The sequence below is a fragment of the Sardina pilchardus genome, chromosome 15 (genome assembly GCF_963854185.1).
Source record: "Sardina pilchardus chromosome 15, fSarPil1.1, whole genome shotgun sequence".
NCBI lineage: Eukaryota > Metazoa > Chordata > Actinopteri > Clupeiformes > Clupeidae > Sardina > Sardina pilchardus.
In genome coordinates, this window is record NC_085008.1 from 3,888,477 (window position 1) to 3,914,881 (window position 26,405).

The 26,405-nt window shown below is 46.1% G+C and overlaps 1 protein-coding gene across 1 annotated transcript in view; it reads left to right on the forward strand.

Annotated features, from left to right (window-relative positions):
- dennd1b (DENN/MADD domain containing 1B) overlaps positions 1-26,405 on the forward strand; it is a 90,090-nt gene that overhangs the window by 13,868 nt on the left and 49,817 nt on the right. The window contains exons 3-5 of the mRNA XM_062556453.1: positions 3,573-3,615; positions 18,481-18,540; positions 19,939-20,058. Coding sequence (XP_062412437.1) covers positions 3,573-3,615; positions 18,481-18,540; positions 19,939-20,058 — 223 coding nt within the window. The remainder of the gene's footprint in view (positions 1-3,572; positions 3,616-18,480; positions 18,541-19,938; positions 20,059-26,405) is intronic.

Genomic DNA, 26,405 nt, shown 5'->3' on the forward strand with positions numbered 1-26,405 from the left:
CGTGTGCATGTGTGTGTGTGTATGTGTCTGTCTGTCTGTCTGTTTGTCCCACTGTGTGTTTGTGTGGTTTTAGGTTTGTCTCAGCATACATGTTTGTGTGTCTGTCGGTTTCTCTAGCCTTGTTGTGTGTGTGTGTGTGTGTATACTGTGTGTGTGTGTGTTGGTGTGTGTGCTTGTGCGCAGATGCAGGGACAACAGCTCGGCCCCTGACAGCCTCCGAGCTTTTGTGATGCAGACACACCAAAGGCCCCAAGCTCAACCTGGGCCTCCTGAGCCACTCCTGAGCACAACCTGCTCCCCCCCCCCCCCCCCCCCCCCCCGCCTCCCACAGGAATCCTAATGAAGGCCTGGAAAAAGACTGAAACCATTATTACTACTGATTGATTTTTATACAGCACAGGGCCATAAGGTTAACTGTCTTACTTGAGAGAATTGAAAATAAAAATAACAGTCTCATAATCAGAATGAAGCGGTTTATACAGGGGTTTTTAACCTAATAGGCTTTTGCAGTTTTCTGCTCCATAATAAAATAAGTTTCTTTTTTTCCCCCTGAAGCATTCAGAGGTTTTTTGCTTGCATATTCCTGTATCTGTAAGACGATAAATAGCCATCGACAGATGGCTGATGGTGACAGGGAAGATATTTTGTCTTCAGTTGATCCCCCCCCCCCCCCCCCCCCTTTTCTGTTTCCTCTCTGTAGTCAGAATGAATTCAGATGAAAATACTTTTCAAATCTGGTCTCAGCCAGTTTGTTTCTCTGTCTCTTGTTCTCTGGCCTACTATGCGAGCATAGTTAATTTTCCAACAGGAATTATACGAGCCAATTTGGAACAACTATCCATATGGTTGGGTTACCAGCAGTATATGGCTTGGACGACAGACCTCTACCATGCCCGGTGTTAGGATGGGCTTCTATGTTTTTGACTGTGCAAGACCATCCAGAAAACCATTTCTTTCGTCTTTGGAGTTGGCTTTCCTATTGGTCATTTTTACTGACCATATGGAATGTTAAGACCTTGTGAATCAGTATGAGTGACTCAGTATCAAAATGAGATTTCCATAGAGATGGCAAAGGTGGTTTTGTGTTCTCTCTTTCTCTTTCTCTTTTTGTGTGTGTGTGAGGACCAGCCTTGACCAACCTAACGCACTGTATCCCCAAAACATGTGGTATACATGAGGTGCCCCTGTCTATACATAATTCAGGCTACCGCACACTCCATCCCCCATCTCTCTCTCTCTCTCTCTCTCTCTCTCTCTCTCTCTCTCTCTCTCTCTCTCTCTCTCTCTCTCTCTCTCTCTCTGTTGTCACCCCCACCCCTCTCTATCTCTCCCCCCTGGCAGCAGTTCTCATCCTCTCACCCATAAAATCAGCATAAAATTGACCTAACTCTGGCAGATCAGATGGGGAGGGATTGGGCATATAATCCCAGTGGAGAGGAAAAACTGGAGTCTTTGTGGAAGCGAAGATGGAACATTGTTTAAGACAGAGGCCGTGAAAATCTTGGGAATAGGATTATGTAATGCCCTTTTTGATTTTGTCCATTTTTTCGTTTCACTCGACCCAAAGTTTGTGTGCCCCTAACCTCCACACTCACAGGGAGATGCATGTGTGTACGTGTATAGGCCTCCTCTTGTGCCTTTCTCTTTGCCTGGACAAGCAATTAGAGGTAGAGAGAAGGGGAAGAGGGGAAAGAGAGGGAGAGAGAGTAAGAGGGGACGAGAGATTTGATGCATTCAGACAGTCTCAGCATGTTTGGTGTTTTCCGACACTGGGCCAGCGCTAAGCTGTTTGAGGTCACCACAGCGGCGCTGATGAATTTAGATCATGTTTAGCCTCTCAGAGAGCCACAGAGAGGGAGAGGGAGAGGGAGAATGAACGACGAGCCTTGAGAAGAAATGGAGAAGCAAAAGAGTGGAGCACAAATGCTTTCCCACAGATGGAGCAATGATCTGCAAGGCGCTGTTTACAAAGGTTGCAAGTGTAGGGAGAAAAAAAGACTCGGGTCACAGGTCTTGTTTTTGTTGGAAATAAAAGATGAATATATTAGGAACATACGCTCCCTAAACAAAAGCAACTGGACTTAATTAGAGGACCAAACAACAGAGGGAGTTGGAGAAACCTATGCTATACTTTGTTATAGTGAGGATGTTGGCTTATAAATTGCGCTATTATAAATGGTATGTGTTCTCATACAGTATGCTTATGCACTGAATACCAGGACTTGTACGTAGTTTTGTATTGTTCCCATCTGTATCTATACTATTCTACTATCTGTATACACATTTGAGTATACACTAGATTGGGCACTATACTGTTTTCTTTTACCTCCTAAGCCATTAAATGTCCTCTTTATGAGTAATAGGCCTACAGCATTGTTGCTGTTTGTGGATTTTGGTGTGTTTGTGTTTTCATGTGTTTATAGTGTAGGGTTATAGGCTCAGGCTGTTTGGCTGAGTTTGGTTGTGTTGTCCAATAACTGCTTTGGAATCAGCTTGACCTGTGCATAATGTCTCTGTTGGAAAACCTTGAGTGTGTGTTTGTTGTCTGTCAGTTTGTCTTGTCAGTCTATCTGCAAGAGCTAGCGTTAGTGTGTGGGTGGGTGTAAAAGTGGTCTATAATTACCTGTGTCGGCAGATAGCCCACCATTTCCTCTAGCGTTCACCTAGAGTTCGTGTGTGTGTGTGTGTGTGATGGAGAAAAGAAATTAGATATATGGTTGGTGAATAAAAGATAGCTTCCAAAGTGATCCAAACAGTGCGATGTGTATAGCTATTTCGGCACTCTCATCCAGCTCGTGCACTCTTTGTCTGCGTGTTTATGTCTAAACTTGGGGTTGTGTTGAGCACATTCTGCATAGGAGTCACCTTCCAAATTTGCTCTCTCTTTCAGCAGTAATGCAGTTCTGGAAAACAGACTGAGCACATTTTGTTTTGCAGTCTAATGCAATGGCTTATTTTCCTTTGTCTAATAGACTAAAGTCTGACAAAATCAGAGGACGGGGATGGTATTCCACAGCTTTTTTTCTCAAGCCCAATTTAATAGCCCTATTCCACAGCAGCATACGTTCCACACAGACACCCAGACAACATGACTGGATCAGAATTCTACACTTCATGACATGCATATTTAAAAATTTCCCATTTTTCATTATCATAAGAGCCCGTCCCTCCTTTGCATAACGACAAGCTGCCGAGCCGATGGCAGCCAAGACGTTCCGCATCCCTTCAATCACCCTCCATCAATTAAAGCCCTGCATCCGGCTGGTGACGGGAGGAAAATACCACTGTGTATGTTCGCATACGCATAGCCATTTGCATATGCAGAGCTTGGTGCATGTGTGTGTGTGTGTGTGTGTGTGTGTGTGTGTGTGAGTGTGTGTGAGAGAGACAGAGAGAAAGTGTGTGTGTGCGTGTGTGTGTGCGCGCGTGTGAGTGAACGTCTCCTGTATGTGACGGTGCTGTCACAGAGGGGGGAAGCCGCCTCCCCCCTCATTAATATGTATGTTGCCGGGGTGACGGGCGGGGCTGTGCGGGGCTACGGCTGATTAATGCTGTCTGTCAATTACTTCCAGATCCAGCCGTGCTGTGGAAGTTCCCCCAGGACTTCGGAGACCAGGTTGGAAACAGGATGAACTACTCTCTCCCTCTTTCCCTCTGTCTCCCTCTCTCTCTCTCTCTCTCTCTCTCTCGCTCTTACTCTCTTTAACGTCCCCTCTCTCTCTATCCCTGTATCTTTTGCTCTCACTTGCTCTCTGTTGCTCTGGCTGTTCCTGTCTCTCTTTCTCTCACTGTCTATTTCTCTCTCTCTCTCTGCCCCACCCTCTGTCTGTTCCACCACTTCAGCACACCTTCCTCCATCTCAGTGCCCCCCCCCCCACACACACACTACACCCTGGCCTGCACTCAGTTGCTCACCTAGCATACAAGGAGGTGGAAACCTAACTCCCTTTAACTCTGAATAAGTCTACTCTAATTGATGTATATTTGTCGCATCGTATAATATAGTGGCTCTGCACACACACACACACACACACACACACACACACACACACACACACACACACACACACACACAGAGTCTCTGACTGTGTTTCTGTTATTCTCTGTTTCTCCTGCTGTGTAAGCTGTGCATGAAAAGCAGTGAGCAGCACTTGAGTAGCTGGCGCATCACTAATTATCATGTGGCCAAGGCAGGAATGCTGCTGCTCCCATGCTCCTGCTCTTCTCTTGCTCTTCTTTCTAGTTTTCACTCACACACTGTGGTTGCTCCTGACTGGTTCTCCTGACCTTCATTTACAGTTGTGTACACACACGCACACACACACACACACACACACACACACACATACTGTTGTCAATATAGTCTCTGTTAAATTATGATGAATTGAATGGTGACATTTCTTTCATACTGCTCAATGGCTCTAAGCCCATCCGGCTTGCCTTTTACACAGAGTCATGGTTGAGTTGTAAGCGGCATTGACTGGGTGACGCTGTAGTTGAAGGTTTGTAAGTGGAAGACTTGGTATTTGAATTGGCTGTAATGACCACTTTGTGCTGTGGCCTGCTTGTTTTAAATACATGGGGGTTGCTTGTGACAACAGCATGTTGCGGTGAAACAACATTTCTCATTTCCTTTAAATAGAAGGTTGAAGGTGCAACTAAGGTTGATAAAGGAGTCAGACATGGGTGCACAACTTTCCCTCGCTTACTACGAGAAATGAGATCACTTCTGTGATGAAGTATCAAAGGGGTTTTCCACAACATCTTTTGAGGAGGAGTGAGCGAGATCCTCCCCTCGAGCTGTAGGACAGGACTGAACTGAGCCATCTCGCTTCTCTCCCTCTATCCCTCTCTTCCGTCCTTTCTACATCCATCCAGATTCCTCCTTTTCCTCCCTCTCTCGCCCACTGCCCATCCCTCTTTTTAAGAGGACAAGATCGTTTGTGGATAAGCCCGCTATCTTGTGCAGTGTCTACAGATGGATTGGCCTTTTCCTCGCCAACATAAAGGCCCGCATTCACGCGACTCATTACACGGATTAGCTTCTATGTCTCTCTCTCTTTTCTCCTCTTTGCCTCACTCTCTCTCCCTCTCTCTTTCCCCCTCTCTCTCTTTTTCTCCCCAAACTTAGCCAGCATATGGCAGCAGCAGACCCAATCTCGGCAGGCCTCCTTTTGTTTATCCTGTTATTGTTGCAGAGCGTAATGACAGTTGTAGGCCGTGGATCGGGGTGGAGGGGTTAGTCTGCCCCTGGGGAGAGAAGGAGACTGAGAAGGAGAGAGGGAGGGAGGGAGTTAGACAGAGGCAGAGAGAGAGAGCGAGAGAGAGAGAGATAGACAAACAGAGGCAGAGAGAGGGAGAGAGAATCTCATAACAGAAGGAGAGGTATAGAAAGCAAGGGACAAGAGAGAGGGAGAACAGCCAGAGAGATAGTGAGAGAGTGAGTGAGTGAGAAAAAAAGATAGAGAGAGAGGAGAGAGCCAGACAGGAGTGTGGATTATGGAAATATGAATTGATTTTTTTCCCCCTCTCTCTCTCTCTGCTCTGGTGCGGTGGAGGAAGAGAGAGAAAGAGAGAGAAAGAGAGAGAAAGAGAGAGGGAGAGAGAGGGAGAGAGAGGGAGAGAGAGGGAGAGAGAGAGAGAGAGAGAGAGGACTCAGAGGAGAACAGACTGGAGGCTGGCACAGGGGGCTGCTGGGAAGAGTGCAGCGAGACTCTTGATGTCCTGGTCATCTACAGCTGCCATGTGGAGAGACACACAGAGGGGGAAAAAAAGCATACATTTGAATCACGAGGAGGCCTCTTCTCTCTCTCCCTCTCTGATTCTCTCTCCCTCTTTCTTTCTCTCTCTCTCTCTCCCCTGCTATCTCTCCCTCTTTTTCTCTTTTTTTCCCCCCACAAATGAAGCAGACAGATGGAAATGCATCCGTCTCTCTCTTAGATCTCCTCCCAGTTCTGAGCGCAAACACAACTGAACAAAACAAAAACAAAAAACTGGGAATGAGATTTTTTTCCCCCTCCTTTGAAAAGGAATTTTCTGCCAGTCAAATCACTTTCTCTCCTCCATCTCCCCTCCCTGCCAGATACACAGATATATACTTCACATTTCTGGCGCTCGTTGAGGTCTGCAAACGTTGTCCATGCCAAAATAGTCATCTGGAATGGGCCAGAAACCAGTCCATTCATAGCATCATTAAAACAGAGCTGGTGGAACTGGTCAGTTCAGATATACAAATGTTCTAGGAGGGGGTGCACATTCTCCCTCAACTCCAAGGTGTCATGGTGAGATGTGTGTTTACCCACTTAATGGTCTGAAAAACTCAGTGGGCGGCTGTGTGTGTGTGTGTGTGTGTGTGTGTGTGTGTGTGTGTGTGTGTGTGTGTGTGTGTGTGTGTGTGTGTGTGTGTGTGTGTGTGTGTGTGTGTGTGTGTGTGTGTGTGTGTGTGTGTGTGTGTGTGTGTGTGTGTGTGTGTGTGTGTGTGTGTGTGTGTGTGTGTGTGTGTGTGTGTGTGTGTGTGTGTGTGTGTGTGTGTGTGTTTGTTTGTGTCTCTGCTGCGTATATGACTTGGTTCCACGTAGCTGCGAGCAGATGAGAATAACACGCTCGCTCACCCACATGGGTTTAAAAATATATCAGAGCGTCGCAGCAGCGCAGCATCCTGCCGTTTTGTCTCCCGCTCGTGCTGACACCTGTTCTGTGTCAAACCCCTGCAACCAGCCAGCACCTACGATTAGCATCCCTCTCCTCTTTTAGGCTCTGCCTTCCTTCCTCTCTCTCTCTCTCTCTCTCTCTCTCTCTCTCTCTCTTGCTTTCTCTTTCTGTCATACACTGACACTGCAGGTTGAAAGTACAAATAGACATCTCACCAAATTCATACCGTTATTTATTTAGTATGTCGCAATACACTGAAGACGCCTACCACCACATGCATGATCATGCATGCACAGATGTCCCCGAGTGCTGCTGTGGAAGGCCACTTGTGTTTGGTAGCCTCAGTCAGGCTACTGTCTCAGGACTGCAGCGCTACAAAAAAGGGGAAGGCGGCCTCCTCACCTCCCCCTCTTTTAACAGGAAATATCAGCTTGTTATCTGTAGCAGTCATCTACTCTAGCAGGAAATGTTCAACGTCACCGCTTTCGCCTGCAACTCTTGAAGTGTCCAAAAGTTGTGTGTTAATGAGGGTTTAGGGCAAATAGTACCCCGTGGTGTCAAAAAAAGAAATACTCATCTAAGAAACTTTGGCTTCTGTTAACTTTGTTTTGTGCTGCAAGGAGATGAGCAATAATGCCTCACCAATACTGAAAGGCCTATGAGGAAGAGAAGTTCTGCTGGATAAGCATCTTGGGTCTGCTTTGCCCATCACTCAACGTCCACTCAGACAGTGCTCTGGTTGCAGGGACTTAGACATTTACTCATCCACCCACATGCGCACATATATATACACACACACACACACACTCATATAAAAGCGTATGTTATATTTTGTCTCTGGTGCTGTCTGGTCTAAAACTCTGGTGGTGACTGAGCGTGTGTGTGTGCGCGCGTGTGTGTGTGTGTGCGCACGCCCCCGTGCGTACGTGTGTGTGTGGGTTCTGTGGCTGAGGTGTTGGTGGTGAGGGTGGAGGCGGAACAGGGGAGGCTGATATCAGCTGCTAGCAAGGGCGTGATAAATGGCTGCCGCTGGGCCATCCCTCCTCAGAAACCGCCCCTGGCTGAGGACAGGAGGTGGAGGAAGACTGAGGAGGGCCGAGAGGCTGTGCTGGGGTGGGGTGCGGTGGGGTGCGGTGCGGTGGGGTGCGGTGCCACTGAAGCAGATCCTCCAGAGCTCCCCGGAGGCCTCTGCCAAGCAAATATTTGTCTGGGTTGACACCGTGTTCCATCAGGAGGCAGAGGCCCGACACTTCATGATTGGTCGCCCTGACGACCTCGCTCGGCGGTGGAAGCTGGGGGTGGAATCATCACCTTATCTGGACTGTGTGTGTGTGTGTGTGTGCCCTCTAAAGCATGAGGTGAAATGGAGCTGATGGGAGGGGGTGTCTGTTATGACGACCATCTTCTCGAGGAAAGCTTTAACATTGTTGCTTTGCTCCTGTATTGATAACTAGCGTGAGTGTGTGTGTGTGTGTGTGTGTGTGTGTGTGCGTCTGCACGCTTGTGTGTGTGCGCTTGCGTGTGTGGAAGTCAAAAAGGGTCATTTTGCCTTTCTCCTTCACTGCACACTGACAGCAATCCCACACACGACCCTATAATGTGCTGATTTTTCCCCCCTCTGAAGTTCCCCCTCCCTCCCTCCTGCCTGCTCCGCTTGCCAGGCCTCCTGGGCCAGCCAGGGAGTGTGGGTAATGGGCCGGACTCGCCTTGGTGGGCTGGCCTTTGTGCGGGGGTGAACTTGGCCCCCAAATCCCTAGCCAGGCTGCCTTTTGTTGCTCATATGCTCTGATTATGCGGACCTTATAGGGCCTGGTTTTTGAGCTAGAGAGAGAAGATAGGCATGCTCTAGATACTGTTGGAGCTGTATTTCTTTTCTTTATTACGGATTTTCTGGGGATAGTGGTGTGCAAAATGCAGGGTTATGGGATCAGCTTCCCAAAACTCAAAGCAGTGAAGAAATTCTGTCCTTCTTTTATTGTCGATTACCCGATAGCGGAGTAATGACGTTGTTGCGAGCTTTCTGCAAGGCTTTCTGTGCTGGGTTTGGGTGGCGCATGCTGTGCAGAGGCTGTCGTGTAAAAGTGAGAGCGAGTGCTCGGTAACTCTCAGGTCCTCTTCGGCAGGTGGAATGCAGAAGTGGGCGGAGACTATGGCAGACGGCCTCTCAGCTCCCTGCCTATTCACCCCCCCCCCCCCCCCCCACGCTGTCTCGGCAGACCCATGGCCCAGGTTGATGCTGCACAAGGGCCGCAGTAGAAGTGCTATGTGTGCTACAGGTTATGCATATGCTGGCTTGTACAGCAAGTCGCATCGCTACTGAGTTGTTTTATATTTGCCAAAGGGTCAAGAGAAGCATAGGTGAACATAGGGTCCGTAATGAAATGGTTTATGCAAGCAATCGGAGAAAACTTTCGGCATTTACCAAGTTCACTATGTTTCCCTATTTATTTCCCTACCTGTTAATTGAGTGATGGAAATATTATTTAGAAATGGTCAACATGCATATGAATCAAGAATGGTATGATGTATGATTTTTTTATCTTGTAGGTAGTCTATGTCTCAAGATTCATTTGCACATTTCTTAAAGGACCTCTGTGTCCAGACTCTTGAGGTTCTTTGCATGAACGTTCTTGATTAATGAGCCTAGCATTATTTGACATTTCAAGGCAGCAATTATATTAATTTAAAATGCATGTGCAGGCATGACTTTATGAACAGGTGACATAACTTGGGCCATTTTACACAATTGTAGTGGTAAAATCTGCACAATAAAAAAAACTACACAAGAGGAACATTTAGAATGGGAAAATAGTTTATGCTTTCTTGTTTCCTATCCCTGTCTTTGCACTGAGCTGTCCTCAGACAAATGCATCAGTGTGCCTTGTGCTATGAACCCAGTCTCTGTAATGGACTTGTTTATTCTGCTGTCCTGCGATGATGACCTCGGTAGGGAGAATGTTGTGGCTACCTGCCAAGAGGTAATGGACAAACCCTCTCTCTCCACACAGCCAGTGTTTGGTGGCGGTTGTCAAGTCTCCTCCTCCTCCTATGCAGCCCAATGCACACACACAAACACAAACTGACCTGGATACACATTCAGTTGCAGACACACAGACACACAAGAACGAGCTCAGTGAAAGATGGACAGACTGACACACAGGCACACTCACACACACACACACACGCACGCACACACTCACTACACCGAGGCAAGTGTCTCCTGAGAGAGATGACAGCTTAAACGGGAAGAATCCCCCTCAGGCCACTTGGCACTTAATTAAGGATGTTTCTGGCTCTGTGGCAAGGGCTTAGGGGGGGCACATACTAAATCTCCATTTGGCCCAGAAGAAGTATCAGTTTTGTCTTCTCAAGAACAAAACACCGACCCCCCCCCCCCCCTCGCCTCCCATTCCCACCACACCTCCCACGCCTGCCCGTCCCCCGACACTCACTAATTTATTCAGCTCGCCATCATTTGTAGGAGAAATGTCCCCTTTTGCATCTGAGCGCCCGCGTGAACTTGAGCTCCTCACAGACAGAAGGGAAAAAAGGCAACAATTTTTACATTTAAACTCCTAGTCCGGAACATACTAACCTTGTGCGTGCGTGCGTGCGTGCGTGCGTTCGTGCCTTCGTGCCTGTGTGTGTGCGTTCGTGCCGGTGTGTGTGCATCTATATCTGTATATCTGGACATGTGTGGCAGATGTCGCTGGGCACAACAGTTCTGGGCTTGATGTCGTAGAGGATCTCGGTGGCTGGTTTGAAAATAGCTTCTTCCCCGTTTCCTCTCTGCATCCCCTCTTCCCCTCCTCCTCCTCCTCCTCCTCCTCCTTGTGATGCGCGGTGCCCTTTGTCTGCTCCCCTCGGCCCTGTCACCGGCTTGTCAGAGCTTTAGGAGGGCAACAGGATCAATACATCACCTGCTACATTTCCTTAAGCAGTCCCCTGTAACCTGGCCATGTTGAGAACAAAAATAACCTCCGTTCTGGCAGATGGAATATTAGCTCCCCCCACCTAAAGGGTCAGAGTGAGAAACTGCTGCACGGTGAAGGGTGGAGGAAAAAGAGAGAGAAGCGAGGGAGAGAATGAGACGAAAGAAGAGGAACATTTGTGGTGGAGCGAGTGTGCAGGAAAAGTAGATAGGGAGAAAAGAAGAGGGGGGGGGACACTCTGTGACTGCAGCGGTTTGTGGGAAATTCTCCACCGTTGGCCAGGATTCTGTATTTAAAAGTAAAAAGCCGCTGCACAACCTTTTTTTGCCAATTTGAAGGTGCACCTCTACCTTCTATCTCCACTCCTTTCCTCCCTCCCTTCCCACCTCCACATCCCACCACCCCCCCACCCCCACCCCCGCATCTCCACTGCACAGCCCACCCCCGCACGGCCCCTGCGTCCACCTCTGGAGCGGGCTCCCTTATTAAAGGCGCACGGCCCGGGTCAAAGGGCCAAGCCAAGCAGCATATTATTAAAACCTAATGAAAGGAATCTCTGAAGCCTCTCGCCTGCCGTGGTTCTGGCTCCGCAGCGTGCAGAAAAAGGCCAGTCTGCTGCCGCTCTCCTCCCCTCCCGCCAATACGTCTGTGTGTGTGTGTGTGTGTGTGTTTTATTGTGTGATGAAACAAAAGCAGGCACAGGATTGCCTTCTCCCCTACAGCATGATAGATATATTTATAATGTATGGAGTGGAGGAATTATGCATGCCTGATGGTGGAGGTGTAAAATATGTAGACTAGCGCACGGGGGTGATGCGATGTCTTCCGTGCTGGATTTTGACAGCAAGGTGGTTGGTAGTTATGAAACCCATGCAGCTATTTGCTTAATTAAAAAACAACATGTATTCAAAGCTAGATAAAAAAGGAGGTGACTGGTCATCCAGCTTGTGTTTAAGGCTTTCTGTCAGTTGAAATGTTAGTTGTCAGTGGAAATAAGTGTGAGCGTGAATATCCCAGTGCCTACAAATGCTGTCATCCTCTTCTGCTAGCTCCGAATTGTGCAAGTGTTGGTTTGGCTGTTTGAGGAAGCGGTCGGTGTCATGAATACATCTCATTGCCAGTTCTTTTCCTAATGAATTGTCAAAACATCATGCCAAAGCCATGTCATTATTGACCGATAATGGTATATAATAGGTCATTTTTCTGTTAAGGTTATGATTTAATATCATCTAACTGTGATATGACGATGGTGATGATAATGATAATGCTTAGTTAATGTCTGTTCTTAGTTATTCAGGAGCTGTCTTGAGGGCTCAGATTCACTCGCAGACGAGGCTGCATGAAGAAAAATGAAGCTTCATGTGACTGCAAATGGTAACTTGCAGGTTTTTATGGGAGGCCAAGTGGAGAGCTTTCCTCTTTTTTTTTTTTAGAAAAAACGTTGAGCTTGTCTTTGTCATGGTAGCCAGAGGCCTTTCATAAATGCATGCAGTATGGCCAGGGTTTTGTGCTGTGAGCTGAGAGAACCCTAATTGGGGAAGGAGTGTGTGTGTGTGTGTGTGTGTGTGTGTGTGTGTATGTGTGTGTGTGAGCGTGAGGGAGGGAGAAAGATGGAGAGGGAGAGAGTGAGAGAGAGAGCGAGAGGGAGAGAGAGAGAGGGGAGCCATGGGGATCTAGCATTGATCTATGTGGAGGCAGCCCGCTAAACCTGTCATAGGGAGCCACTGTGCCACCAGCTTGGTGGCTATGCCAATCATGCTTGCTCACACACACACACACACACACACACACACACACACACACACACACACACACACACACACACGGAGACCCTGGCCGGGATCTGCAGCAGACAGCTCCACGGTGGCGCGTGGACCTGCTGGCTGGGTGAATTTTTAAAGAGCACGGAGGTTTAAAGACTGCCTGCCCCCTGGGGATGAGCACAGGCTGGTAGATGAGTGAGAGAGAGGTGTGAAGAGAGCCCAAAGGAGGCTCACCCTCTCCCTCTCGCTCTCTCTCCCTCGCTCTCTCTCTCTCTCTGTCACCCCTTCCCTCCTCCCTCTCTCCTCCCCTCCCTTCCTCTGTCCCTGTTTCTTTCTTTCTTTCTTTCATTCTCTTGCCCTCTCTTTCCTTCCCTCCTCTTCTGTCCTTGTCTCCATATTTCTTTTTCACCTCTGTCTCCCTGTTTGGCTGTCGTTTCACCATTTCTCCCCCCTCTGCTGTTCTTAACTTTCTTCCTTCCTGCCCCCTCTTTCTCTCCATTTCCTGTTCACTCATTCCTACCTGCTCTTGTTCCCATTTCCGTTTGCTCTTCCTGCATATCTCTCTTTCCATCTTTATTTCCTATCTGTTTCTCACCTCTGCTCTCTCTCTCTTTCCCTCTCCCTCCCTCTCTGTCTCTCTCCATCACTTTTTCTCTCCCTCCCTACCTCTTCTTGTGTTCTCCCATCCTCCTCCTCATTTTCCTGACAGGGAGTTTTGACAGAAGGAAATGATCTCCGCTTACTGCATATTGCCCTGGTTTAAAAAAGAAAAATAGGAAGAGAGGGGGAAAACAGCTTGAAGTGTGTATGTGTGTTTACTGTCTAGAAGAGGAAGAGGAGGAGTGCTCTTCCTCTTCACACCCTATCCCCACCCACCCTTCCAATATGGGCACCATTATAATGCATCTGAACATTGAACATCTGTGGAACAGCTAACAAACTCCTGGCTAATGAAACAATAGATTCATATATTATATATATATTATATGCTCATATGCTTCTTCCTTTGTCAATCAACTCTCGTACTCTCTTTGTGTGTGTGTGTGTGTTTGTGTGTGTGTGTGAGTGTGCGCGCATGCGTGGAACTCTGTGTTTGTATATCTGAGTGGCAAAGAACCTATGCTAAATTTGGTTGAGGATGAAGCTGTACCCTGAACATCTGCTCACCCTTGTGCATGCACACACCTAGAAACTGAAGCACACACACACACACGGACGCACACACACACATCCCAGTAGTGCTCACCCTCTCTCTCACTTCACTTACCGACACACTACCATACATTTTACCACACACATTCACAGGCAGGGGAGGCATCATCTCCGGAGGGAGTCTTGGTGCAGTGTGGGAAATAAATAAATAAAGCGAGGGAGAGCAGTGGAGGCAGGGAGGTAGAGGAGGGATGGAGGACAGTGAGAGAGGGGGAGAGAGAGAGAGAGATATTGAGGCCTGCGGATGAAAATCTTTGTCATAGAGGGAATAGATACAGAGAGGAATAGAAGCAGATTGAAGAAAAGGTAAAGAAAGAGATAGAGCAATGGAGAACAAGAAGGGGAGAGAGGTAATTGGAGGATGAGCAAGGGAGAAAAAGGAAGGGAGGGAGGCAGACAGGGAGGGAGGTAGAGAGAGAGAGAGAGAGAGGGAGAGCGAGAGTGCTGTGATTGCAGGCCTCCGCTGTGGGACTCCAGCAGGAAGGAGACTGCTGTCTCACTGACTGATACCCCTGTCTCAACAGTAAATAAATAATGCCGCAGCAGCACAGCACACCACAGCCCCAGCCCAGCCCAGCCCGACACCTCCAGTGGCTTGTAAATGCATTAGCTGTTTTATATTCTTTTGTCTTGGGAAAATGCTTAGTATTGATGGGGGAGAGGGAGAGAGAGAGAGAGAGAGGAAGAGAAAGGAGGAAAAAAAGGGTAGGAATGAGGTGTGGGGGTAGAAAATAGAAAATGGAAAATAAAAATACGACCCACCAGCAGCCGTTATGGTGATGCAATCCCTCGCCACCGCTCACCACTCATCACAACACCAGCCAACCCCCCGCCAACCCCCCCCCCCCCCACACACACACACACACACACACACCTCTCTCTCATCCCACCTCCTCCCAGGGTTTCTGCTTTGGTGTAGGTCCCCTGATCAACCATATGAATGAGAGAAAAAAGAGAGGAAGGAGGCGAGGTCTACACACACACACACATACACACACACACACACACACACTCAAGGTGCCTTGGTGGGATTCACCGCTTAACGCCATGAGGGGAATCGTGGGAAACATTTTTGTTGGGTCTCAAAGGCTTCTGGGAAGCCCGGTGGCTTCGTTCTTTTCACTCCCCCTCCCATCCTCGGTCTTTCTCTCGCTACCTTGCGCTCTCTCTCTCCTGGTCTTGCTCTCTCTCAAGGGTTCATGTGGATCTTGTGGAGAAGACTCATGTAGCAAGTCTATTTTTTTTCTCTTGTTGCTTTGTTTTGTGTATGGTTTTGCCACTCATGCCCTTTTTCCATGAGGTCCTTTTTTCTCTAAATGAACATCAGCACTCACTAAATAGTTGAAATATGTATAATATATAAGTGGAAAAGAACCACACAGTTGTTTCTCAGAAATATCATCAGAAAACCTAATATGCTTGTTACGGTTGCTGCGTTAGACATCGGTCCACAGACCACGTCTAGTGGTTTGCCTTGTTATCCATGTAATAAGTTGCATTGTTCCATAATATAGAGTTATCCTGCTGCGTTGTGTAACTCAATGATATTATTGTAGGCCATTGCCTCATTCGTTGACATTGTAGCACAGGCTGGGGTATTGCCAATATTGCCAGCCTTCTCTCTAATTTTTGAGTATGGTGTTGATCAATAGATGATTTACTTGATGATGCTGAGCAACCCTCTCTAGGTGGGGCATTTGTTGGTGTTGGAATAGGTAGAGGAAGTGAAACCTTTTCTCTTCACCCTTTCAAAGGCAGGAAGTGGTCTATACGATCTGGCTGTGCCATCCTACAGATTTTCACCGTGTGACCTGAATACGTCTGCATGTCATGATCACTGCATATCATGTGGTGAAGAACTGCTGATCCAGATGACTCAGGAAGTAGCCTAAATGGTTAAACTAATTCAATGGGTGCCTCTCAACTTCTCTCCTCGATCCTCGATGCTCGATCCTCCAGGCTCGTTCCCACTGATCTATAACTAACACTGGATAGACTATCCCATTGTTGCCGCCCCGTCATTCTTTATGTAGATCAGTGAGGACGAGGACCGAGGAAGGAAGGGAGGATGTACAGTATAAAAGACTAAATGAGAGGCACCCAATGGTTCAAGAGGTGAGCACTTCTTCTGATCCACTCTCCAGTCATGACGCTCAACTTCTTTTACCACTAGGTCCCTACATTTCCAGGTCACTACCACAACACAACCTCATTTACAGCCAACCCATACTGGAAAAATGAAACCCACAGTATGCCCAGAGTATTAAACACGTGCTGTGCCCATTGTCCAATGCAATGCCTGTGTTAGTGTGGTAGTTGTCCCTGGAATATGTCACTGTTCTGAGTCATATTAAGTTCGATCTGCTCAGAGACCTCGCATAACCTCTCTGTAATGTGTGTCTGTGTAGAAACCAGTACTAGATGATGGGATCAAGATCCTCTCAATATCTCACTTCTTAGACTCTCACTGTTGCAATGTTAGTTGAGGCTTTCGCTTGGGACCTCTTTGTAGGGTGTATCGGTACACTGCGAAGTGCTTATTGCTGTGTGAACAGTTTAGCAAGTTGCACTTCCTGTTGATTGCTTCCCCAGCTCACAGCAAGTTAATGGTGACTGTCAGAATGTCACACAAGACGCACTGAAGTTCTCTTCAAAACAGAGCTATGCTAGATGGGGAAATGGTTGTCCTGTGGACATTTTGTTTTATATAAATTAACAAAATATTGTATGTTTTTGCTTTATTTTGTTTCAAGAATTTGATATTTTTGTTAATCTGGGTCTGAGATTTAAACAGTGTTTAGTGTTTTGAAGAACAGTAGTTATGTAGATTAATGGAAATGCTCTAATAGTTGGATTGTTTACTTTTTCCTATTGATTTGTTTCTCCTCTTCTGCCTATACATTTTCTCTTATTTTCATCTTACTTCCCTTTCCCCATCTCCCCCCTTATCTTTAGGCAGCCATCTCACTAGAGAAAGCCTGTAGCAGCGAAAAACGGAAACTGCGACTGATACCTTGTTGATTATCTGTGAGCTTGGGTGTGTGTGTGTGTGTGTGTTGGGTGTGTGGGTATGTTTGCACGTCTGTGTGTGTACGTGTTCACTGATGTAGGCGTGGCCAATTGAGAGCTGGCAGCAAGAGGTGTGTGTGTGTGTGTGTGTGTGTGTGTGTGTGTGTGTGTGTGTGTGTGTGTGTGTGTGTGTGTGTGTGTGTGTGTGTGTGTGTGTGTGTGTGTGTGTGTGTGTGTGTGTGTGTGTGTGTGTGTGTGTGTGTGTGTGTGTGTGTGTGGAAGCGGAGCGGGTGCTCCATATGCGCGCGGTGGCGTGCGGCAGCAGCAGCCGTGGCAGTGGCAGTGTCGGGGGAACATATTGGCTGCGTGCACCGCATCGGTTAATAATAGCAGCGCTCGCTCACATACGGCCGCGTCAGGCCTCTGATGATGACGATGACAGCTTTACAGAGCAGAGCAGGCATCCGACATTCATGCAGACACACACACACACACACACACACACACACACACACACACACACACACACAGACACAGACACACACACATGCTCACACACATTCATTCGCATTAAGACATATGTGTGAAAATTAGATGAACCATTCCAGAAGAATCCCAGCGCTATCCAGGCTTGCGCCATGCGTTACACAATACACACACACACACACACACACACACACATGCTGAACACACAAACACGGGCATGTTTATCCACATTTGCTCTTGAGAGGCACAGACATGCATTCCTGTTTCATTTTCACACATATGTTCATATCCACGGTTTCACTGAGGACCACTATGTGTGCTTGTACAGTGGGGAAATATTTTCTAAATAAGCGTTATCAACACAGGTTGCATTATAAATGTGCACGCAGATACACAAGCAGAAATAAATGCATCAAAAACGCATTCAAAGCATATGTCGTATATGTAACACACACACACACACACACACACACACACACACACACACACACATACACACACACACACCCCATCTCATTGTTGTTGTGTCCCACACACCCCTCTCCTGCCCTCCCCTCCTGTCTGCTGGTGGCGGCTTTATTCCTTGAGCCGGGATCAGTCACAGTTCCCCGCGGCCGCTTGCCCAGCCCAGCCCCGCCGCCCAGCTCAGCACAGCGCAGCTCAGCTCAGTGGCGGCTCGGAGAGGCCCCCCATATGGCGCTGGGCTTGCTCCATGGGCCGCGCAGGCCCTCGCAGGCTCTCTGCGGGCTCTGCGGGGCCCACACCCCCATATGCTGCCACAGAAGCCCCCACCTCACACACAGACACACACACACCTCCCTATCCCACTGTCCCACTGGGGACCTCAAACCCCTCCAGGCTGGGGCTTCTCACCCCCCCCATTCCCCACTACCCCCCAAGCCTCCCCTGCAATCCTCTCTTCCCCAGTCGTCCACTTATGGAGTCGGCGCCCCCTGTGCTACTTAGGCCATTGTCACTGCAATCTGCCATCTTTTTATAATACACACATACGCTACCACCGACATAATGGTCTGGCAATCGATGGATTTAATCAGGCCTAATAATTTAATCTGCTGCCTACCCACCTACCTCCTCATCGTTATATCTCCCCTGTCCTCTTCCGCTCCAGACCAAACACACACTCACACACACACACACACACACACGCACACACACTATTGTGTTGTTTCTATTTTACTGAGATATTTAATTATCAATACAATCTGTCACTTATCCTGGCTAAAAACAAAACGCTCACAAACACACACAAACTCATTCACCCCATGCAGATTTGTATGTCATCAAATGCATTTAAAAAATGCTGTTATGCATACAGTATGGGGACATGCTGTATACATTATGTCAAGTAAAGCTGTGCGCTTACTGAACCAGTGATGTTTTGTTTTGTTTTCTCTTCTCTATTTATTGGAGTTACAGGAGGTCCTCCAGACTGTGCCTAAGTTCTGCTTCCCGTTTGATGTGGAGAGGTAAGTCCCTCTTGCACCCCCCCCCCCCCCCATATCTTCTGTTCGGCTCGTATTACACGAGCTGTTCCAGGATCAGCCACATTATGTCATTTCCTCAAAGCTTGTATAGCGAGCGTGCATGGCAAAATGATCCCATCGCAGTCAGTGAGAGTGTTTAGTAGCCACCCTGCAGTTTCTGCATTTTACATGGCTGAGTCTTTCAGTCTCTCTTCCCTCCCTGTTCTCACACAAGCATTCAAGCTTGTGTGTGTGTGTGTGTGTGTGTGTGTGTGTGTGTGTGTGTGTGTGTCCGAGTCCGTGTCCGTGTCCGTGTGTGTGTGTGTGTGTGTGTGTGTGTGTGTTTGCGAGTGTTCGTGCGTCCGTGTGTATGAAATAAGAACGCTAAACAGGGAAGCGATGCAACAAGCTCAATGGCCATAAAAACTAGTAGCTGTTATAAATCTCACTTAGCACAACACCAGCTCTGAGCCAAGAGAAGCGCCGCCGAGAGAAACCGGTCCTCTTTTCCACGCTCATACCCGGGGTCGAAAAAAACATAGTAGAGACGACGAAAAAACGGACAGCCAGCTGAAAAGGGCCGTGTGTCTAACCTTTGGGAAGAAGCCAGTGCTGGAGCAGGAGGGGAGAGCCAGACTGAATGGGTAGCTCGCTCTGGACGAGAAAGGCTCACGGCTCTTTGGACGTGACAAAAAGCCTCAGTCCTGTGGCAGTTCCCCTGGAGAGCAGTGGGCTGATGCTTCCTTCTTTCTTTTTCTTTTTTTCTTTTTTTGCTTCTCGTACCTCCTCCAGGTCCAAAGCGAATTTTCAGGGAATGGTGTTGTTAAAAAAAAAAAAAGAATCATTGTACACTTATATTTACCAGTTTTGTTGGAGGGGGATGGGAGATGGCAGTGTTGGCAGAAAGCTTTTCTGCTGCCATCTAGTGATGGAAAAGAATTGTGGTCCTCAGTTTAGTAGTCAAAATCTGAAAGACACTTGTCCTAACTAATTCTTCTAAATGTATTCCACAAAGACTCGCCAATGAACCTGTAAATTAAGTGCTCAAGTTGTGGTAAATTTAATGACATCAATTTTATGTTGTGTTGTTTCTTTGGGTGAATTCTGTAACACACTTTATAAGTGACTTAGGCTACAAACTGTTTGCATTTTGCTTATGAAACAGATATGATCGACATTGAACCGTGCAAGAGAGTCCTCTAAATATTCCTTTTCACTGTTTTTTTTTAATACTTATTTTAACTACTGAAGCATAGGGAACTACTTGCATGCCTGCCCTGATAAATATAAATTCTGTTCATACTCCTCTGATCACTACTCAAAATGATCTTTACCACCTTAGAAGCCCAGCTAATTAAGCGTCATTTGGATGTGATTTGTGCTTGTGTGTGCCTGGTTCAGAGTGTCCCCAAACCAGGTGGGCCAGAACTTCACATTTGTGCTTACGGACATCGAGAGCAAGCAGAGGTTCGGCTTCTGTCGACTGACGTCTGGATGTCGCGTCTGCATCTGTTTGCTTAGGTATGTTGGGTTTATTTACTTCATTTTGTATGCAATGTGGATGAGCTCCAGTCACAGTACTACTACTACTACTCTCTCTCTCTCGCTCTCTCTTTCTCTCTCTCTCTCTTGAGTTCCTTTAATACACTCATTCATCAAACTGTTAAACGTTACTCATTTTCGGAACAACCAGAGTGTTCAGCTCATTTTACAATCAAATGCACATTTAAACAACATTTAAGGTTATTCTTTTAGAGTGGGCACGGCAGACAGACGCACATTTTGTGATGAGGCAGTACTTAAAAACACAGGTGGAATCCACAAGGACTTGGTTATTATCTAAGGGATTGGTGTTACACTGTCAATAGGCTGGCTTCAGATGTGGTCATTCAAGTGCAATCTATAATCTCTAATGTTCCAGTACCTTAAATTGTATGGAATGAAATAAAATGCTTCAATGGTGAGTGGCAGGTTAAAAAAAAGGTGTGAGATACCATGCACAACTGAAAATGAATGTTCATGGTACATTGTCATGTGAGGGACATTGGTCATTCCCACTAACTGCCAAGGCGGAGCAATGTGTAGTTCTGTGGTCTGGGTCGGACCAGCCTACCAGCTCCAAAGGGCATGAGTTGGCATGTCAACTGTGCTGTTGTGGGCCTTTTAAAAAATGTTGCATGCCAATGTCTTCAACAAAACAGAAGTATCATCCATTGTTGGCACATAATGTTAAGTAGATTTTGGTCAGAAGATCCTATGATCCCACTGAATTTGTCAGTTATGAATGCTCTTTGCTGACTGTTTGGCTGCCACCCAAACTGCAATACTTATAATGCAGCTAAATTCGGTTTGATCATTGCAAAACAAGAATAAATGTATGACTGAAGAAAATGCCCAAATGTGTGCAATAGTTTGTGCGTCTAGTATCTTGTTATCTTTGATCATCTTTCTGTGGGAACAACTGAAAATGTATTTACTGGCAAAACTTTGATCTATTGCAGCAAGGTTCTGTGTACCTTGTCCCAACCAGCTTGGCAACGTTAATAAATGAGTTGAAATAATTGAAGCTATGGAGTTTGAAATGGCATAAAAAATTTGACTTGATATTTATAAAATCTTATTAAATCAGTTAAAAAAATATATATCTTGTTTCTTATATTCTCTATAGTAAGGCTCGCTAATCTCCATTAGATTCCTTAGTTCACACATCAGTAGATGCCAAATTGTATGTAATGTATAGTTTTAATTGAATTAAATATAATAATAAACATCATTGGACTGAAGTACAGAAAACGCTGAGAATTTAAAGGAAGCCCCTGAAAGTTGAGGAGGGCAGCAGACCCCATTACGAAATGGCTACTTGATATTGACGGACATTCTTGAGTTTATCATGGACTTGATGAGCTGTTGTCAAGCTCCCCCGCTCCACCCCACTCCCTCACCCCCCCCCCCCCCCCCCCCCCCCCCATGCAATCCCTCCCTCCAGCCCCACGCTGCTTGGCCCTTTGTTATTTCCCTTCTCGTTATTGGGCTACTGGCACAGGAGCTTGCCAGCGAGAACGCTAGCTAGCGGAGTGACGTGCCGTGCCGTGCCACGCCGCTGCAGCACGGCCACAGCCACAGAGCAGCACAGAGCAGCGCAGCACAGCACACCGCTCCACTCCCCATCATTATGCATGAGGGCCTGCTGCCAATTAGCCAAAGTCTCCCTTGTCCCCTCTCAGTGAGCCTGACATGCTAATGCATTTGACACATGATGTATAAAATTCATTATGCATTCTGAGTAGTTTGCATGGCTTGCTTCGTTCGCAATCAGAAAGATTAAAACAAATGTATGGAAAGTTGTTGTCTGTCTATTTTTTTGGGGATGGCTATCTAGGTTTTTTTTTTTTATGAATCTGGCTGCATATGTGAATGTAAATATGTTTTAATGAAGGAGATTGACCGTGTGCTGTTCATAATATTGTGCATGTGCCGTTGCGTCCATGATCATTAAAAGATGTCCAAGCTGACATGTATCTCATATAGACGTGCTCTTGTATGATGGCAAAGCCTGTTAGAATATATTCTTTAATTGACTGGCGAGGTATGAAGAATCATTTTGCATTGATTATACAGAACGGGGCCTCAAGTTCTCTCCCCCTCCATCTGGTTATATTCCTGTTGGGTGCATGTCACTTTAAAGTTTACACCCCAGATTTGATTCCGACCCACTAGAGCATAGATAGTAAATGAATGAAAATCGTCTTCTTAAACGTTAATTTTATTAAATGGCAAAGGTGATTATAAACTCCACAGAATGCGTTAAATCCTCAAAATGATTATAAATCAGTGAAAGTTGATGTGAGGGGTAGATGTCTCACATCCAACACTCTGCCTTCACCCCCCTGGAAAGAGAATGAAAGAAAAGGTAATTAAAACAGTTTGAGTAGGCATGATTGTTGAAGTGCTGGGACTATAAAATTGTCACCTCTGCTTACATGAGGAAGTTGCCTAATGAGTAGGACAGCTTTATGTGGGCCGGGGCTGCACTGGTCCCACTTTCAATCTCTCTTTCTCTTCTCTCCTTCTCTGTTTCTGTCTCGCTTCCCTCAGATATTTTTGTGGGCCAGTGCTCGGTTGGCCTTTGTAGTTATGTGGCTTTAGCTCCTGCCCAAAAGGCCCCAGCTCCCTGAGGCAAAACTACATTTCACCAAGTTTAATTATCACTTTCTCTCTCTCTCTCACTCACTCACTCTCTTGCTCTCTCTCTCTCTCTCTCTCTCTCTCTCTCTCTTTTGCTCGCTCTCTCTCTCTCCCTCTCGCTCTCTCTCTCTCTCTCTCTCACGCGCTCTCTCTCTCTCTCTCTCTCTCTCTCATACTCTCATCTAACTCTCCCAGTCTCGTGCATCACAAAGGAATAGCCCTTGGACTTCTGAGAAGTTCTCGCCGGACGAAAAAAAAAAAAAAAAAAACATGGACCCTATCCCTCCCCTCTAGTCTTCCCCCCTTCAATCTGAGTTTTATGTGATCCCCGAGACTCAGCATCGCCGTTAAACCAGACGGCTACGCGGCAGTTAGTGGTCACTTAGCAGGCAGACGGGCCACACTTCCTTCCCTTTGCTTAACCTTTACTAGGGGCAAAGGCGAGGCCTAATCACACCTCACGGCCAGCTACAAGGTTCAAGTTATTTATGAAAGCCCAAAGCAAAAAGCCCTGGCGCTGGTCCTCATTTAAAACCCATGTGGGGACTGGGAAATAGACGCTTTTTTTTGGTATGGCTTCGATGCTAGTAAATGCTGTTTGACCAACTAGTGGTAGAATTGTATGGTTTTCTGTTAAACCAGATGCTGGTAAAATGGCACAGTTTCTTTCTCTCTTTTTTTGCAGTTTGACCAGTCTGGCGTGAAATAATGTAGTTGGGTGTTCCAACTGCTGCAGCTGAGGAGTACAAGTTTATTGATTCTGACATATTCTTTACTTAAAGTTTGAATGGATGGAGAGAGGGATGAATTATTCTTAGAGACAAATTCAAACCTGATAACTAAGGATCTAAAGAATCCAAGAATCCATTTCCAAGTTCTGTCGACATTTCCTGCTGCCATGAATATCTCATCTTAGTGAGAGACATTTTTTTTGTTTCTTCCAGAGTTTGATTTAATTTGGTAGTACAGTGGAGCTACGCCCCGCCATCCAGTCACAGGACACTACTGCGAGCAGTACTTCTGTGAGAAAAAATAGCAGAAGGAATAATGAACAACTCCCATTGGTGCTTAAAAGCACCCTCAGCCCACTAAATAAAAATGAATCACCTTCAGCTCATTGGACTGTATGTTACTTCATCACAGACATCTTATTATAGATGAACCTATGTCTACTGGATTTTAATAATGACTTTGTCTGTGCATTATCACTAAATCACCCTCTTTAAAGTGTGCTTATCTGCCAGAAGGCCTCTTTTGAGTGTGGCAGGTACGGCAGGAGGATAAATGTGTGATGGAGCTTGCGAGCATGCCGCAGATTACATCGTTTATTTTTCATGTATACAGCCTCGCTTAGAGTCGAACCAAAGAGAGATTGCACAACTTCAGGGAACTCTGGCATGATGGATGTCTCCCTATCTTAGGATTTGTGGAACACAAACAGATTTGAGTCCCAAACTGTGAAGGAGGGAAAACATCTTTTTCTTTCTTTTTCTGGCTCGCTCACTCACTATCTTCTATAAATTATATTAAAAAAAAGAATTTGATGCTTTATTGCATTTAAATAAAACACTATGGCAGGTTTTCTTATTTTATTTATTTATTTCTTTATTTAGCTTTTTTGGTTTGAAGAGGTGTGCATGCCTCCCTTGAATGTCTCCCAGTCAAGGTTCGCTGCTCAAACGGCCAAATAATTTATTTGGCTCCGAAAGCCGTCTCGTTTAGGGTCGTTACGGGAGCGTGGGGTGCTGAGGCCTGGTCTGCCTCTCTGACTGCGGCTTAAACAACCTTCACACATGAAAAATGAAGGATTAAATGGCAGGAGCCGAGCATCTTAAACAAAGAGCGACGCGGAAAGATAATGCTTTTGGCCTTTATTGTGTAAAAACCTGAGGGCACTTAAGTGGAGGTTCAATGTGGAGGCTTCTGAAATGCTAGGTCCCTCTGGGTGGCTACCTTATGACTGTTTGGCTCCCCTAGGAAGGCCTACGAAAACCTTTTAAAAAGAAAAGATTTTCTTTACAAATAAATAAATAAATAAATAAATAAATGAATAAAATACTTCATATCAAATGTTACTCTTTAGTGCTTTTGACTGGACTTGAATGCAGACACATCGTCATCACTTGTGCCAAGGATGACCCAAATTGTGAGAAGTTTTACATGCGGATGTCAAAATATTGGCATGTTAGGGGTTGATTGTTTCAGGTTAATGGTCACTCCGACTCAGGAGATTGTCTCGCATGGCCGCACAGCTCCGGCTCTGGCACGTCACGTGCAGGATTTAGCAAAATGAAAATTTGCATTACGTTCACTTTATTGTTTTCTTGTTGTCTGTTAATTCCAGTCTGCAGGGTGCTCACTGACCCATATATTTAAGAAAAAAAAGAATGATGGAGGGGGGGATGAGGAAAGAAAGAAAGAAAGGAAAATCCCAGTGTATGTATGCACTGGACTTTGCGTAATATATAGTATGCGGAGTGTTTTTTTTATTATTATTATTATTATTATTGGTTAACATTTATTTGTGTTTGTATTACAGTGACGTATGTGTGTGTGTGTGTGTGTGTGTGTGTGTGTGTGTGTGTGTGTGTGTTTACATGAGTGATTGACGCCCAGTGCAGTCCAATGCTGTGATGTAATCAGGCTAATGAAGTGTAAAACATTGTTCCCAAATAAAATGCACATTAGCACAAAGCCCAACTGTAACAAACCTCTGCCTTTAGTATCACACCACATTGCATAACGACTGGAACTGAGCCTTTTTTTGTCCAAGCCAAGACAACAAAACCTTGGCCTCGTTCCACCTCTTAAAAAAATCATATGAACTTAGCCAAGAATCTGTCAGAGAGGTAGAGAGAGAGAAACGATGTTACACATTCGCAGTGCTTCTGGTGAGTTTAGTATGTGATTAGCTAAACCAGATACATAGAATAAATTACACTTAAAACATTTGTTTCAATGAAATGGATGCTGGCAAGGAAGAAGTATTCCTATTTTTTTTTTGTAAGGAAGGTAAGAGACAAGAAAAGCTTGTTGGCGGTGCCCAGGCTTGGCTCGTGCATCTGGGCTCAGTATGGTTGTAAAATTCGCTGCATCCCTTCAATTTTATGATGAGTCTGCAGTGGTTGAGTGGTCTTTTAGGAGAAGAAACCAAATATGTTTACTTGATTTTGCACCTCCCCCACCACATACCCCCTTCAAAGGCATGCCAGGAATGTTTGAAATGTTGTGTACCCCTGGGTAACAATACCATAATTAGTGATATGAGTGATGCACTGTAACTGGGCTCCTGGAGAAGGATGCCTTTTTTGAAACTGGACTGTTTGTCAAAGCAGCAGTGGTAGGCAAACAGTGCAGTGATTTTAGGATCATTTGCAGACATTTATGTGAAAATTATAGAGATGTTTAATTGACAGATCAGTGAAATCCCTCCTCCCTCCCCCAGTCTCTCTGTCTGTTTCTCTTCCTCCTCACACACCTACTAACACACACACGCACACACACACACACACACACACACACACACACACACACAAGCACACACACACACACACACACACACACACACACACACACACACACACACTTCATTCTATTAGTGTCTTGTGCTATGTGGTACTAGTCTGATTTAGCAGAACGATTGAACTCAAGGAAATCAGGTTAGTAGAGATTGATTGTTGCGT